This window comes from Danio rerio, chromosome 5 (genome assembly GCF_052040795.2).
Source record: "Danio rerio strain M-AB ecotype USA chromosome 5, GRCz13ab, whole genome shotgun sequence".
Classification (NCBI taxonomy): domain Eukaryota; kingdom Metazoa; phylum Chordata; class Actinopteri; order Cypriniformes; family Danionidae; genus Danio; species Danio rerio.
Window position 1 is genome coordinate 16,174,222 of NC_141025.1, and position 13,279 is coordinate 16,187,500.

Genomic DNA, 13,279 nt, shown 5'->3' on the forward strand with positions numbered 1-13,279 from the left:
CAAAGGTGCTCTATTGTATTGAAATCTGGTGACTTTGGAGGCCGATTGAGTATAGTGAACTCATTGTCATGTTCAAGAAACCAGTCTGAGATGATTTGCGCTTTATGACATGACACATTATCTTGTTGGCAGTAGCCATGAGAAGATGGGTACTCTGTGGTCATGAAGGGATGGACATGTTCAGCAACAATACTCAGGTAGGCTGTGGAGTTGACACGATGCTCAATTGGTACTAATGGGCCCAACATGTGCCAAGAAAATACCCTCCACACTATTACACCACCACCACCACCACCACCACCAGACTGTTGATACAAGGCAGGTTAGATCCATGCTTTCATGTTGATGATGCCAAATTCTGATTGGCTGATAGCCGTGCGATATTTTGCCAGTAAAATCACACAAAGGCCTCTTCACCCTTCACCTCTGTGTATTACTCCGCCCACATACAGCAAGCAACAAGCACTTTGACAAATATTACTGTTGTTAGACAACAAAATGTACTTTTGAGGCTTTTTTTTTGTCGAGAACGTAGTTGTATAGATTGCAACTATGCAGTTTATTTGTAAGAATAGTGCCTATTTTAAAATATTCACAATTTCTGAGAGCTTGTCGGCGGCCAAAGACGGTTGACGTTGTCCATCCACAAGATGGCGCCAGAACCGCAACGTACGCCTCCCACCAGTGCTGATATACAGCCATAGCACACTGCTACTAGTGTGATATTGCTCATATATATATATATATATATATATATATATATATATAAACATATATATATATATATATAAACATATATATATATATATATAAACATATATATATATATATATATATATATATATATATATATATATATATATGTTTATATATATATATATATATATATGTTTATATATATATATATATATATATATATATATATATATATATATATATATATATATATATATATAAACAAACTAAAAGAAGTAAGACTTTCCCCAGAAGAAAAAAAAAAAAAGAAATACTGTGAACATTTCCTTGCTGTTAAATATTACTATAGGAAATGTTTAAAAAAAAAAAAAAACATGTCGAAATGCATACATGTTTAAATGGTCCATTGGAAGGGTACGTCCTTGGCATTGAGTCAGGTTGTGCATGTAAAGAAAAACAGAATACAGAAACAGAGAATAATCCATCATTATTTAAATGGTGCAACAGTACATTGGTATATTTCATCACACACATTTATAAATTACACAGTGCATGGCTTAATGCCAAATCAGGCTTCTCTATTTACAGATATAATTATGACGCCAGGTGACATCAGACTCGCCCTCTCCACTTTTGGGTTTTAGTGCAAGTCATCATTAGCTGGGCCCTTGAAAACTGAACCCTGACCCTTGTGTGTGTGTATGTGTGTGTGCGCTTGAGGGGATTGGAGCTGCTGTCTTAAGATGGCCTGCAGGTTGTGTGTCATTTTTATCAGCATTTAAAGAGATCTCTTAAAATGAAAATTCAGTCATCGCTTACTCGCTTTTAACTGGCTTCTTTCTTCAGTTGAACAGATATTCTGAACCATTGAATTTGATAGTATTCTCTTATGCATTTCAATGGCACCTGGTTTTTGAAATTGTTTTTGTGTTTAACGGAAGAATTCAAACAGGTTTGGAACAAATAATGATTACAGGGTCATTAAGTCATTTAAGATGATCAATGCTGATAAAGTGTAATTTATAAAGGATTTACATTTAACATTTATAAATATCCTCAAATATCAAAATGTAATTGTCAGTATGGTCATAACATGAACAACTCCACACTTTAGAGAAACAAGCACCCGCATATTTGTGTGTTGTGGTGCAGCTCCTCCCACCAACTGTCTGTGTGTGTGAGTGTTTGTGTGTGTGGGTTGACACAGCCAAGCTGTTGGTGGTAGTGTGTTGGGGTCAGGGTTCTTCAGTCAGCACCCCGTCCCTGAGTCAAGCACATGGGACCCCCCCCCCCCCCCCCATCCTTCCCATCAGCCCTGGGTACAAATAAACCTGGTAGCGCAGTGCTCCTCTCCGCGGCAGGCTGTCACTCCACTCTCAGGCTCATTAATCAGAGCCAGGGCAGATTAGACTTCAAACAAAAACAAACTCCAGCAGGAACGTTCTTCCACCACAAACCCTCACTTCCAAGTCTAAACGGCATTCTCATGAAACTGAAGGAAATTTAACAGAGTGCAAAGTATTTGTGTGAAACCGCGCACATATGTGCATTTGACTGATTGAAGATGATAGTTACAGAATCAGAATTTACTCATACTCATATTTCCATACACGTACAGTCAAAAAGAAAGAAAAAGTTGGCTTCTTTCAACCCAAATTTGAGTGGGCAAAAGCCAACAATTGGGCCTTTGACTGTGTTAAGTTTTGGGGTGAATGCAAATATTTTATGAATCATTTCAAAGCCAAAAATGTTTGGTTACCAATACTCTTCGAAACATCTTAGTCATAAGTTTGAAGCAGGATGAGTAAATAATGACAGAAACTGCATTTCTGAGTGAACTACCCCTCTCAGAATGGGACATGAGGCACTGAAATCTTGAGCAGTGTTTTTAAAGCTGATTACATATTTATTTTCCATGCAATATATATATAACTACGCTCTAAAAATGCTGGAAACAGTTTGGTTTGTCTTAATTTTATACTAAGTAGCTATGACTAGTTCAGGTTTTTAAGTTTAGCATATCTGTTGTTTCATAGAATTATGTTTCACTGAAAGTGAATTTGACAAATGTTATGGTATTACTCATAATATTGAACAAATAAATAAATATTTCACCCGTAAAATAAATTTGACCATCCTTTACTCAGTTCTCTTGTTCATCCAAACCTGCATTTCTATCAAATACTGTCTTATGTGGAACAATTATTCTGGTTGCTCTTTCCCATGCTACAAGAAATGGAACGCAAAATAAAAGAAATACAAGACAAAAATAATCATTATATATTTACTTAATCAGTTGCTAGTCTTCTTGATAGATTTGTGTATGGAACAGAAGGAAATTTAAGCAGTTATTCACTGGTGATGATATTAAATATGAATTTAAGAACTGGATCGGTCCAATTTGATATAACCGGGACGACTTAAAAAAGTTTATTGTTGAAAAAGTGGGCACTATATCACTATATATATATATATATATATATATATATATATATATATATATATATATATATATATATATATATATCATGACAGTTCTATCTATAGTATAGATATACAGTACATATATCAGTTCAGATGCAAAAACCTATAAGTGCCATCTGAAATTTCCATTAAAAATGAGCATTTTATTTTTATGTTTTTATATATTTTCTATATTTTTATGTTGAGTTATTTTATTTTAGGAGACTGATAAAAATGATAAATAAAATGAAAAATTATGATTTCAAACTGCTTGAAGAGGTTTTTGCATCTGAACTCTTCATATACACACACACACACACACACACACACACACACACACACACACACACACACACACACACACACACACACACACACACACATATATATATATATATATATACTACATATATATACACTACTCATTTAAGCAGTCACCATTGAAATGAAATGGACAAAGAGCCACCGGTACAATTGATAATTGATCCTCTATCAGAGTTTTGATGACATGAGAGTGAGTAAATCGAAAAATTTATAAAAACTTCATTTTCATGAACTAAAGGGTGTTAAAAATACAAAATCTCCCATTCTATGCTTACTTGCATATACATACATTACATATCACTACATTTCAGTAAGCTTTTCGTACTTTATCTGCTTTGAAAGTATACAGATCACAGATTTCCTGTCACAAAATAAATTGAACTTTTGGGAATTCCCGCAGTTTAACTCTACTCAAAGCATGCGGCAGGCCAAAGCTATTTGCCGAGTACACAAACAACAGATAAGCTAAACCTATGGAGCGATAAACGCCCAGTAAGTGTTCAATTAATCTTGCTATTCTGCCAGTGATTAACGGTGACTTGAATTCGTAATGATTACACAGGCCAGAGATTTACAATTCTTGCATTTTGTGCACAAAAAGAAGCCAACACTGCCACCTTTAGGCAGTCAGCGGTACTGACGCCTCATTTTCGGCTAAGCCCATGCAGTGACATCGGGGCAGGAGAGTATGTTATTATACTGCATACTCTCTGTGCACTGGGGAACCTCCTGAAGTCCAGGACTAAACAAGCGCTCACTCTGTCCACGACCTGGTTCAGGGTTTGAGTGACGCGCTGCTCACCGAGTGTTTGTCTACGTCCCTGGGAAATGGGGTGGTGTCAGTGTGGCGACTGGCCTATCCCATCCATCAGTGTCAGGAGCGGCGCATGACTAATGGACAGGAAGTACAGCCAGAGAAACAACAATATTTGCAGAATATATTTCAGAAACATTAGGCCCACTTTCTCCAACGGTGCTCATTTCAGCAAACTGTAATGGGTCTTTAATCCTGATTTATGGCCATGTTTATCTGTTAGCAGCGGCTCGTGTTGCTCTAACCTGCATCTGCGCTCAAATTGTGCAAAGCAAATATGAGGACCTTATTGGATTATCTTGACCTGCAGTGAAAAGCTCTTCTGAACTTGGGTTAAAATGCTAAATTGCACTGGCACGGTAATAAGGGACATACTTTTAAGTACTTGGGTTTGACATTGAGATGTGAAAAATGAAGACTCGCACTGGTTCTGTGGTTCAAAGGTCAAATACAAAGATTCTGAAGAGCTTTTAAATGGTTAATTCACTCCGAAGTGACACTTATGTGATTATTTACTCATCATTAAGATACATATTTAATCAAATCTGAGGTATTTCTGTATCTAAATTCAAATCTTTCCAGCCAAGATGTTTACATTTTTTCAAAATATATATTCATTTTTATTTAGTAGTTTAATAAAGACTTCTGTAGACATGACTAGCTTTAAATGATGAAAATATATACATTTTATATTCACATTTTAATATTGATCAGCAAATAATATTGAGAACATTTAGATTTGGTCATGAAGCTCCAACAAACTAGCTTTATGCTTGAGAATGAATCTTCTTTCTTAACTGTCATGAGGCAGGTTTGAGTTTTCACAGGACCAATGGGGCTTATTTATTTGCATTTTATGTTTGTCGATCAATGTTTATAAGCAAAAGAAAAATCAAACATTTTCATAAATCTGATCTTTAAATTAAATTTAGACATTTTTAGGGCGAACAGACTTTAATTTAATGTAATTTGACTAATATTTTATCCTTTTTATTTTTATTTAGATTGGGAACCAATGAGGTTTATTTATTTGCCTTTTATATTTGCTGATTAATGATTATAAGCAAATAAAAAAAAAATATACATATATTAACATAAATCTGATCTTCAAATGAAATCTGTTCATTATAAATAGTGTTTTTCTCTACAAAAGACTTGGATTAAAGTACTCAAATAATGTCTTTACCCATTTATAGGGTGAATAGACTTGTTTAAATTAAATCTGTTCATTATATAAAGTGATTGTCTCTTCAAAAAACTTGGATTAAACCACTCAAATCAAGTACATTTTTAAAAATAATTTCTTTATACATTTTTGGGGTAAACAGACTTTAATGTAATTTGACTAAAATATCACTATTTTATTTAGAACATTAAGATTTGGTCATGTTTGCGTTTCCACAGGAAAAATGATGTTAGCATTTTATATTTGCTGATCAATGATTATAAGCTAATAAAATGAAATTTGACCTTTAAATTAAATCTGCTCATTATATAAAGTGATGTTGTCTCTTCAAAAGACTTAGAATACACCACTAAAATCATTTACATTTATTTCTTTACACATGTTTGGGGTTAACAGACTTTAATGTAATTGGATTAAAACATCATCATCATCATCATTTTTTAGAACGTTTAGATTTGATCATGTTTGCGTTTAAACAGGAACCAATGAGGTTTATTTATTTGCTTTTTATATTTGCTGATCAATGATTATGAGCAAATAAAATGAAATATTTACATAAATATGATCTTTAAATTAACTCTGTTCATTAAATATAGTGATTTTAAAAAAAATCTGTAAATATAGTAATTTTTATCAAAAGATTTGGAATAAACCACTCAGGTCATGTAAATATATTTTATAAATTCTTAATACATTTTAGGGTGAACATACTTTCTTTTAATGTAATTGTAACCAATGAAGTTTATTTATTTGCATTTTATATTTGCTAATTAATGTTTATGAGCAAATAAAATGCAATATTTTCATAATTATGATCTTTAAATTAAATCTGTTATTTATGTAAAGTCAATTTGTCTTTCTATAAGACTTGGATTAAACCACTCAAATCATGTAAAATAATCTCATATAATTTCTTTATACATTGTTTTGGGGGTGAAAAGACTTTACTTTAATGTAATTTGACTAAAATATCCCGAATTTTATTTAGAAGATTTAGATTTGGTCATGTTTTCATTTCTACAGGAACCGATGTGGTTTATTTATTTGCTGATCAATGTTTATAAGCAAATAAAACAAAATATTTTTATGAATATGATCTTTAAATCTGTTTATTATATAAAGTAATTTTGTCTCTTCAAAAGACTTGAATTAAACAACTCAAATCATGCACATTTATTTGATCAATACTTTATGCATTTTTGGGGTGAACAGACTTTAATTTATTATAATTTTAACAAAAAGTTTCATAATTTTTATTTTGAATATTTAGATTTGGTCATGTTTTCATTTTCACAGGAACCAATGAGGTTTATTTATTTGCAGTATATTTGCTGATCAATGATTATAAGCAAATAAAACGAATTATTTTCATAAACATGATCTTTAAATTAAATCCGTTCATTACATACAGTAATTTATATTATTTTGCCTCTTCAAAAGACCTGGATTAAACCACTCAAATCATGTACATTTATTTTATGATCTCTTCTAACATTTTTGGTGTGAACAGACTTTTTTTAATGTAATTTGATTAAAATGTAATTTTAAATAAGATTTAGATTTGGTCATGATTGCATTTCCACAGGAACCAATGAGATTTATTTATTTGGATTTTATATTTGCTGATCAATGATTATGAGCAAATAAAATGAAATCTGTTCATTATAAAAAGTGGTTTTGTCTGGGTTAACTCAGTCAAATTGTTTAAATTATTGTTTTTTTTTATTATTTTTTTTTGTAGCAAAGATGAAGGTTTTTTGGAATATTTGGAAGGAGTTTAGAGTGGGTAAATTTGGACAAAACTTCAATTTTTACATTTAAACCAAATGCCAAAACCTGCTGTGTTTTCATGAGATGCTTCCTCCAGAACTCACATTATCCCAACCCTCCGAACAGGCTCCCGTGTGCTTGCAGTATCAGGAAAGGGGATGCTTAACCTCAGCAGCCTGTCACCGTGGCGTCAAGACCCGAGCGTTTGGTGATGTTGAGTTTGGTGAGCTCCTCAGCACAGGTGGGGTGAATCCCCACTGTGTTCCTGAGGTGTTCGTATGTAAGTCCACACCTGCAGACAGAAACACACAGAGTCTGTATTCATTCATCCGCAGCTGTCCATACAAATGCTGATTTGAATTTACATGCAAATGTGCATGTAATGAAACAGACACCTGGGGGACATCAGAACACATCAAATCAAATCAATGTAATCTGATTCCAGCCCATCATCATGTGCAAGTTTACAGAGATGTGTGGAACGTACTGGAAGCCCAAAGCAAAGCCCTGTGTGACTTCACCAGCGTTCGGCCCAGTAAAATGCAGACCCAGCACGCGCTGGTCACCTTCTCGTAGACAAACCACCTGCGAAAAAGAGAATATACACAGTTGAAGTTGCAATTATTAGGCCTTTTTTGAATTGTTTTTTCTTTTTTAAATATTTCCCAAATTATATATATATATACATACATACATACATACATACATACATACATATATACATATATATATACACACACACACACACACATATATATATATATATATGTATTATATATATATATATTTTTTTTTTTTTTTTTTGCTGGAGAAAGTCTTATTTGTTTTATTTTATGTTTTTAATTTCTTTTAAAAAAAATGTATGGTCAGTATTATTAGCTCTCTTTAGCAACATTTTTTTCGATTGTCAAAAGAACAAACCACTTAAACAATAACTTGCCCAATTACACTAACTTGCCTAGATAACCTAGTTAAGCCTTTGAATCACACTTTAAACTGAATATTAGCATCTTGAAAAATATCTAGTAAAATATTACAGACTGTCATTGTGGCAAAGATAAAATAAATCAGTTATTAGAAATAAACTGAAAAAGAATCTTCTTTCCGTTAAACAGAAATTGGGGAAAAAAACAGAAAAGTAGTATGGAAGTCAATGGCTGTTTTCTTTCAACATTCTTCAGCATATCTTTCTTTGTTTTTGTTTTTTTGGATGAACTTCCTATTTAAGACACAAAGACCATCACTACAACATATCATTTTTATTTTTTATGCATAAAACGGATCTAAAGTGACAGTGAAGACAAAATGTTTTCAAATAAATGAGCTATTTCAAAATGGATCAGTTATCAATCAACACATCAGCACCTTTTTGTACTTTATTAGTTTATTATATTATTTATCCATCTTCCTTTAAGCAATAGTCTTCATTCATTCATTTTCCTTTAGTTTAGTCCTTTTATTTATCAGGGCTTGCCACAGCGGAATGAACTGCCAACTTATCCAGAAAATGTTTTTACGCAGCCAATGCCCTTCCAGCTGCAACCCAGCACTGGGAAACACCCATACACACTCTTGCATTCACACACATACACTACTTCCAATTTACCTTTTTCAATTCACCTATAGCACGTGTCTTTGGACTGTGGGGGAAACCCATGCAAACACGGGGAGAACATGAAAACCTTGCACAGAAACGTCAACTGATCCAGCCAGAACTCGAACCCACAACTTTCTTGCTGAGAGGCAACAAGAATTTGCAAGTGCTCTCAATACAAGGAACTGCAATATTTATAAATTGCATTATTGGACTTTTTTCTTACATGCTAATGCTAATACAAAAAAAAAAAAAAAAAAAAAAAATCACAAGAACCAAAATCTGCATATACTTGAATGATTTTGCAAGGATCACAATATTTTGGCAATGGTTAAAAATACGTTTGAGGGTCAAAAGTATCGTTTTTTTCTTTTAAGCCAAAAGTCATTATAGTATTAAGCAAAGATCATGTTCCAAGAAGATATTTAGTAAATGTCGCACTGTAAATCAATGTTAGTAATTAGTAATGTACACTGCTATAAACTTAATTTAAAAAAATTTAATCCCAGTTGCTTTGCACATATACTGTCTTGTGGATATGATTATACGCGGTATTATGGAGTCATGTTAATACGCAGCTGTCAATCAATTCGGTGGCGAGGAAAATGCCACATCACGTTGCAGTGGGCCTCAGAATTGCAGGAATTTGGGTCTTATTTTAACGTCAGGAATTAAAAAAAAAAAAATAATATATATATATATATATATATATATATATATATATATATATATATATATATATATACACACACACACACATACATATACATATACATCATATTGGGGTGGTAGAAAGACTTGTTGACACACCATACCTACACACAGTTCTGCCGAAAAAAGCTTACAAAAGTTTTCATCCCAGGAGCCCTTTAAAAGCAATATTCTCAATATTTAGATTTTTTTTTTTTTAACTCTCAGTTTCCAGATTATCTTAAGTCATTTCTTGGAGAAAAATAGTGTCATATGCTAACAAACACATCAATAGAAAGTGAATTTATTTATCCTACAGGTGACATATGACTAAAAACCTAATACTGACCGGTTTTGTGTCACGTGTAACAGTTTTTGGGAGTAATGGCTGCTGAAAATACAGATTGAGAGGTAAGCGTCACTAGTAATTAAAAACATTTTAACATTATTATATTAAATGTGGCAGCATGGTGGCGCAGTGGGTGGCACAATCGTTTCACAGCAAGAAGGTTGCTAGTTCGAACCCCGATAGGGTCAGTTGGGATTTCTGTGAAGAGTTTGCAAGTTTGCCCTGTGTTGGTGCGCGTTTCCTCCGGTTGTTCCGGTTTCCCCCACAAGTCCAAAAACATGTGGTATAGGTGAATTGGGTAAGCTGAAATTGTCTGTAGTGTAAAATGTAGGGTTCCACACAATTCATTCATGTTGTTAACACTTTACAAATTTACATGGACTGAACATAAAAAATAGATTGTCCCAATGAAATCTGAAAAATTATGTTGTTTCAGCTCATTTTAATTTGGTAGTTTGAACAAGTTAAATATATTTGTGTGTATGTGCGTGAATGAGAGTCTATGAATGTTTCCCAGTGATGGGTTGCAGCTGGAAGGGCATCCGCTGCGTAAAACATATGCTGGATAAGTTGGCAGTTCATTCCGCTGTGGCGACCCCAGATTATTAAAGGGACTAAGCCGAAAAGAAAATGAATGAATGTATTAAATGTAGTAAAAAACAAAGTTTCTTGTGATTACTTAACAGGAGGTAAGTAAGTAAAATGTATTTATATAAAGTAGCAAATTAAACAAGCTATCCAAAGTGCTCAGAGTAAAAAAAAAAAAATTAAAACAAGACGGACAAGATGAATGACAAAATACCAAAGAGAACACAATGAAAATGATAAAGAGACAATTAAAAAGCTAAGTTTTCAAACTTGATTTAAAAATGAGTAATTAAATGTCTTGCCTTGCCTAATAAAATGTGCAAAGCGGCAAGACTGGTTTCATAGATGAGGGGCAGGCACCAGAAATAGCTTTGTCACCCTTAGATTTTAAACGGTGCACCATAAAATACCAAGTGGTTTGATTTATGCATCAACAGAAGCAGCACTGACTATATTGCATCTGATTTGTAATACTTAAACCTATATTTAAAGAAAATATTGTTTAAAATACCTTTATATAGCATTGAGTGGCATCTCTCTCAGCCACAGTGAACTCCAGCGGTTTGTAGAAAGCATGGTACACCTGTTAAACCAGACAACACAAGAAAACTATGATGCGCCAACGCTGATGACATTTCCTGAATCATCAAGCACTTGAGCTCGTCATTTCAGGACAAGTGCTGCTACTGTTATGGTTTGCATCTGTGTTTTGGTCTTAAACATTTTTGGGGTGCTGAAATCATGCATATTGAAGATGTTGAAGAGCGAATGTTCTAGCGTGCCAACACACGCCGCTCACAGCTGTCAGAGCCAATGAGATGCAGCGTTTCTGATCATCTCTCATCAACCTCTAGAAGCATCAGTCAGCCCTCCTGCGCACATGTCAATCAAACTAGAGGCACGCCCCTCTGTGAATGCTTAAGGCTTTAGAGCAATGCAGGTGTGTGAGGACTCAGTACATACACACGCACACACATATACACGTATACTGTAAGATATTTACAACAGCACACACAAATGCACAAATACTTATTATTAGACATCAAAGTTTTTCAGGTTTGCAATTTTCTTAGAAATAAATTACAGCATTCATCATCCTGATGATTCATGATGCTGAGAATTCAGATAATGAAATATATTGCTTGCTGTAATACTTGTTTACTGTGATTATTAATATTGTATTTATGATCATTCTGCAGTTTATAACTTCAAATTGCTGTATTACCTCAATCTGGTCTTTTCCATGTCTCCTTTCTGCCTCTTCTTCAGACAGACCTACACAGCCATATTCTAGTGGTGTGAACACTGTAGTAGCTACCTACACACACATACAAACATACGCAAACACACACCAAGAGAGAGAGAGAGAGAGAGAAGATGCACAAGCATACTAATTAACACATACTTTAAGCAAGTGTTTAAAAGAACTATTATGTGAGTTTGTGTGTTTAGCTTATTTCAATTAGTTATACAGGAAAACGCAGAACTTAAGATGTTTTGCCAAATTTATCCATAGCGCTAATTTGTATCTGCAGCCTCTGGGCAGGGTGTCGTCGCAAAATTTACAATATTGAGTTACTAATAATACAATACCCACATAAAATAATATATCACATCATAGTCAATCAAATAAAATAAAAAATTATATTAAAAATTGAAAAATCAATGATTAATTTTTTACATTTTACTTGAGCCAAACTTAAGTCTTTTTAAAAATGTTAAATGTGGTACTTTCTAACTTGCGTATATGTCTGGGACACATTTACAAGTTTCTTTAACAATGAATTTCATTGTGTGTTTTTGTTTTATTTATTTTGTGTGTGTGTGTGTGTGTGTACAGGTGAATGTTTAAACAACTAAAATTATTTCTAGATTTACATAAAGAAAAATTGTGCATAAGAAAGACTTTTTGGGGGGAAATAAATGTAATGTCTTATTATAATGTTTCAGTGTAATGTGTAATGTTTGTGAATATAACAAAAAATCTGCCAGCAACATTTGTGCTACAGTATGACATCAAGGCCTGTTTTTTTTTTTTTTTTTCAATAAAACAGAATTGAACATAATAAAATCTAATAATATCATCAATCTACTGCACTTCAGTGCAATTCTTCAGATTTAAAGTTAGTGTTGCTTTAATTCATCTACAGAGTTCACCAAACTTGAACTTTGCTTTAGAACACAGTAACAAAGCAATTTCTGTCTCCTGCAATAGCATGCATATGTACACAAGTCAACAGAACAACAAAAAAAAGTTCAGTGTACTGTGACTGGCCATTAAATGTTCATAAAAACAGACCACACAAAACCTAATTTCTATTTTTTAATTTAGATTTTTAGGGTGTCATATGTTTTTGACAGGTGTTATGTGATTTGTGATACACCCCAAAATATGAATCAAAAAGGAAAGAGAATGACAGCATATGTGTGCAAGGATAATCTCACATTCTCATAATTCATGAGCTCAGTGGAACGACCAGCCAGTCTGTGGGCCAGGAGTTTTCCAGCCTTAATGGCGGTGGGGGTCAACTCAGGACGACCCTGAAACAGAGCATAAGTAAACACCAGTTTTATTTCAATTACTAAACCTTAAGTAAAAGCTAAAAAGAAATGTCAATCAATCAATGAATCAATCAATCAATAATAAAAAGATCACATGAAAAATACACAATTTTAAATGAAAACTACAAAAGTAAATTATTATTGAATGGTTTATTAATTATTTTAGGGTGAAACGTAAATTATTACTATAGTAGACTCAATCTATAGTAGACTCAATTACTAAACCTTAAACAAAAGCTAAAG

The 13,279-nt window shown here is 33.2% G+C and overlaps 1 protein-coding gene across 2 annotated transcripts in view; it reads right to left on the minus strand.

The window, feature by feature from the left end:
• Nucleotides 1-1,166: 1,166 nt before the first annotated feature.
• txnrd2.2 (thioredoxin reductase 2, tandem duplicate 2) overlaps nt 1,167-13,279 on the minus strand; it is a 47,233-nt gene continuing 35,120 nt past the window's right edge. For both annotated transcript variants that reach the window (NM_001353394.2, NM_001353396.2), the window contains 6 exon segments: nt 1,167-2,188; nt 7,358-7,545; nt 7,741-7,838; nt 10,986-11,057; nt 11,700-11,792; nt 12,920-13,015. In NM_001353394.2, coding sequence (NP_001340323.1) covers nt 7,416-7,545; nt 7,741-7,838; nt 10,986-11,057; nt 11,700-11,792; nt 12,920-13,015 — 489 coding nt within the window. In that variant the 3' untranslated portion in view covers nt 1,167-2,188; nt 7,358-7,415.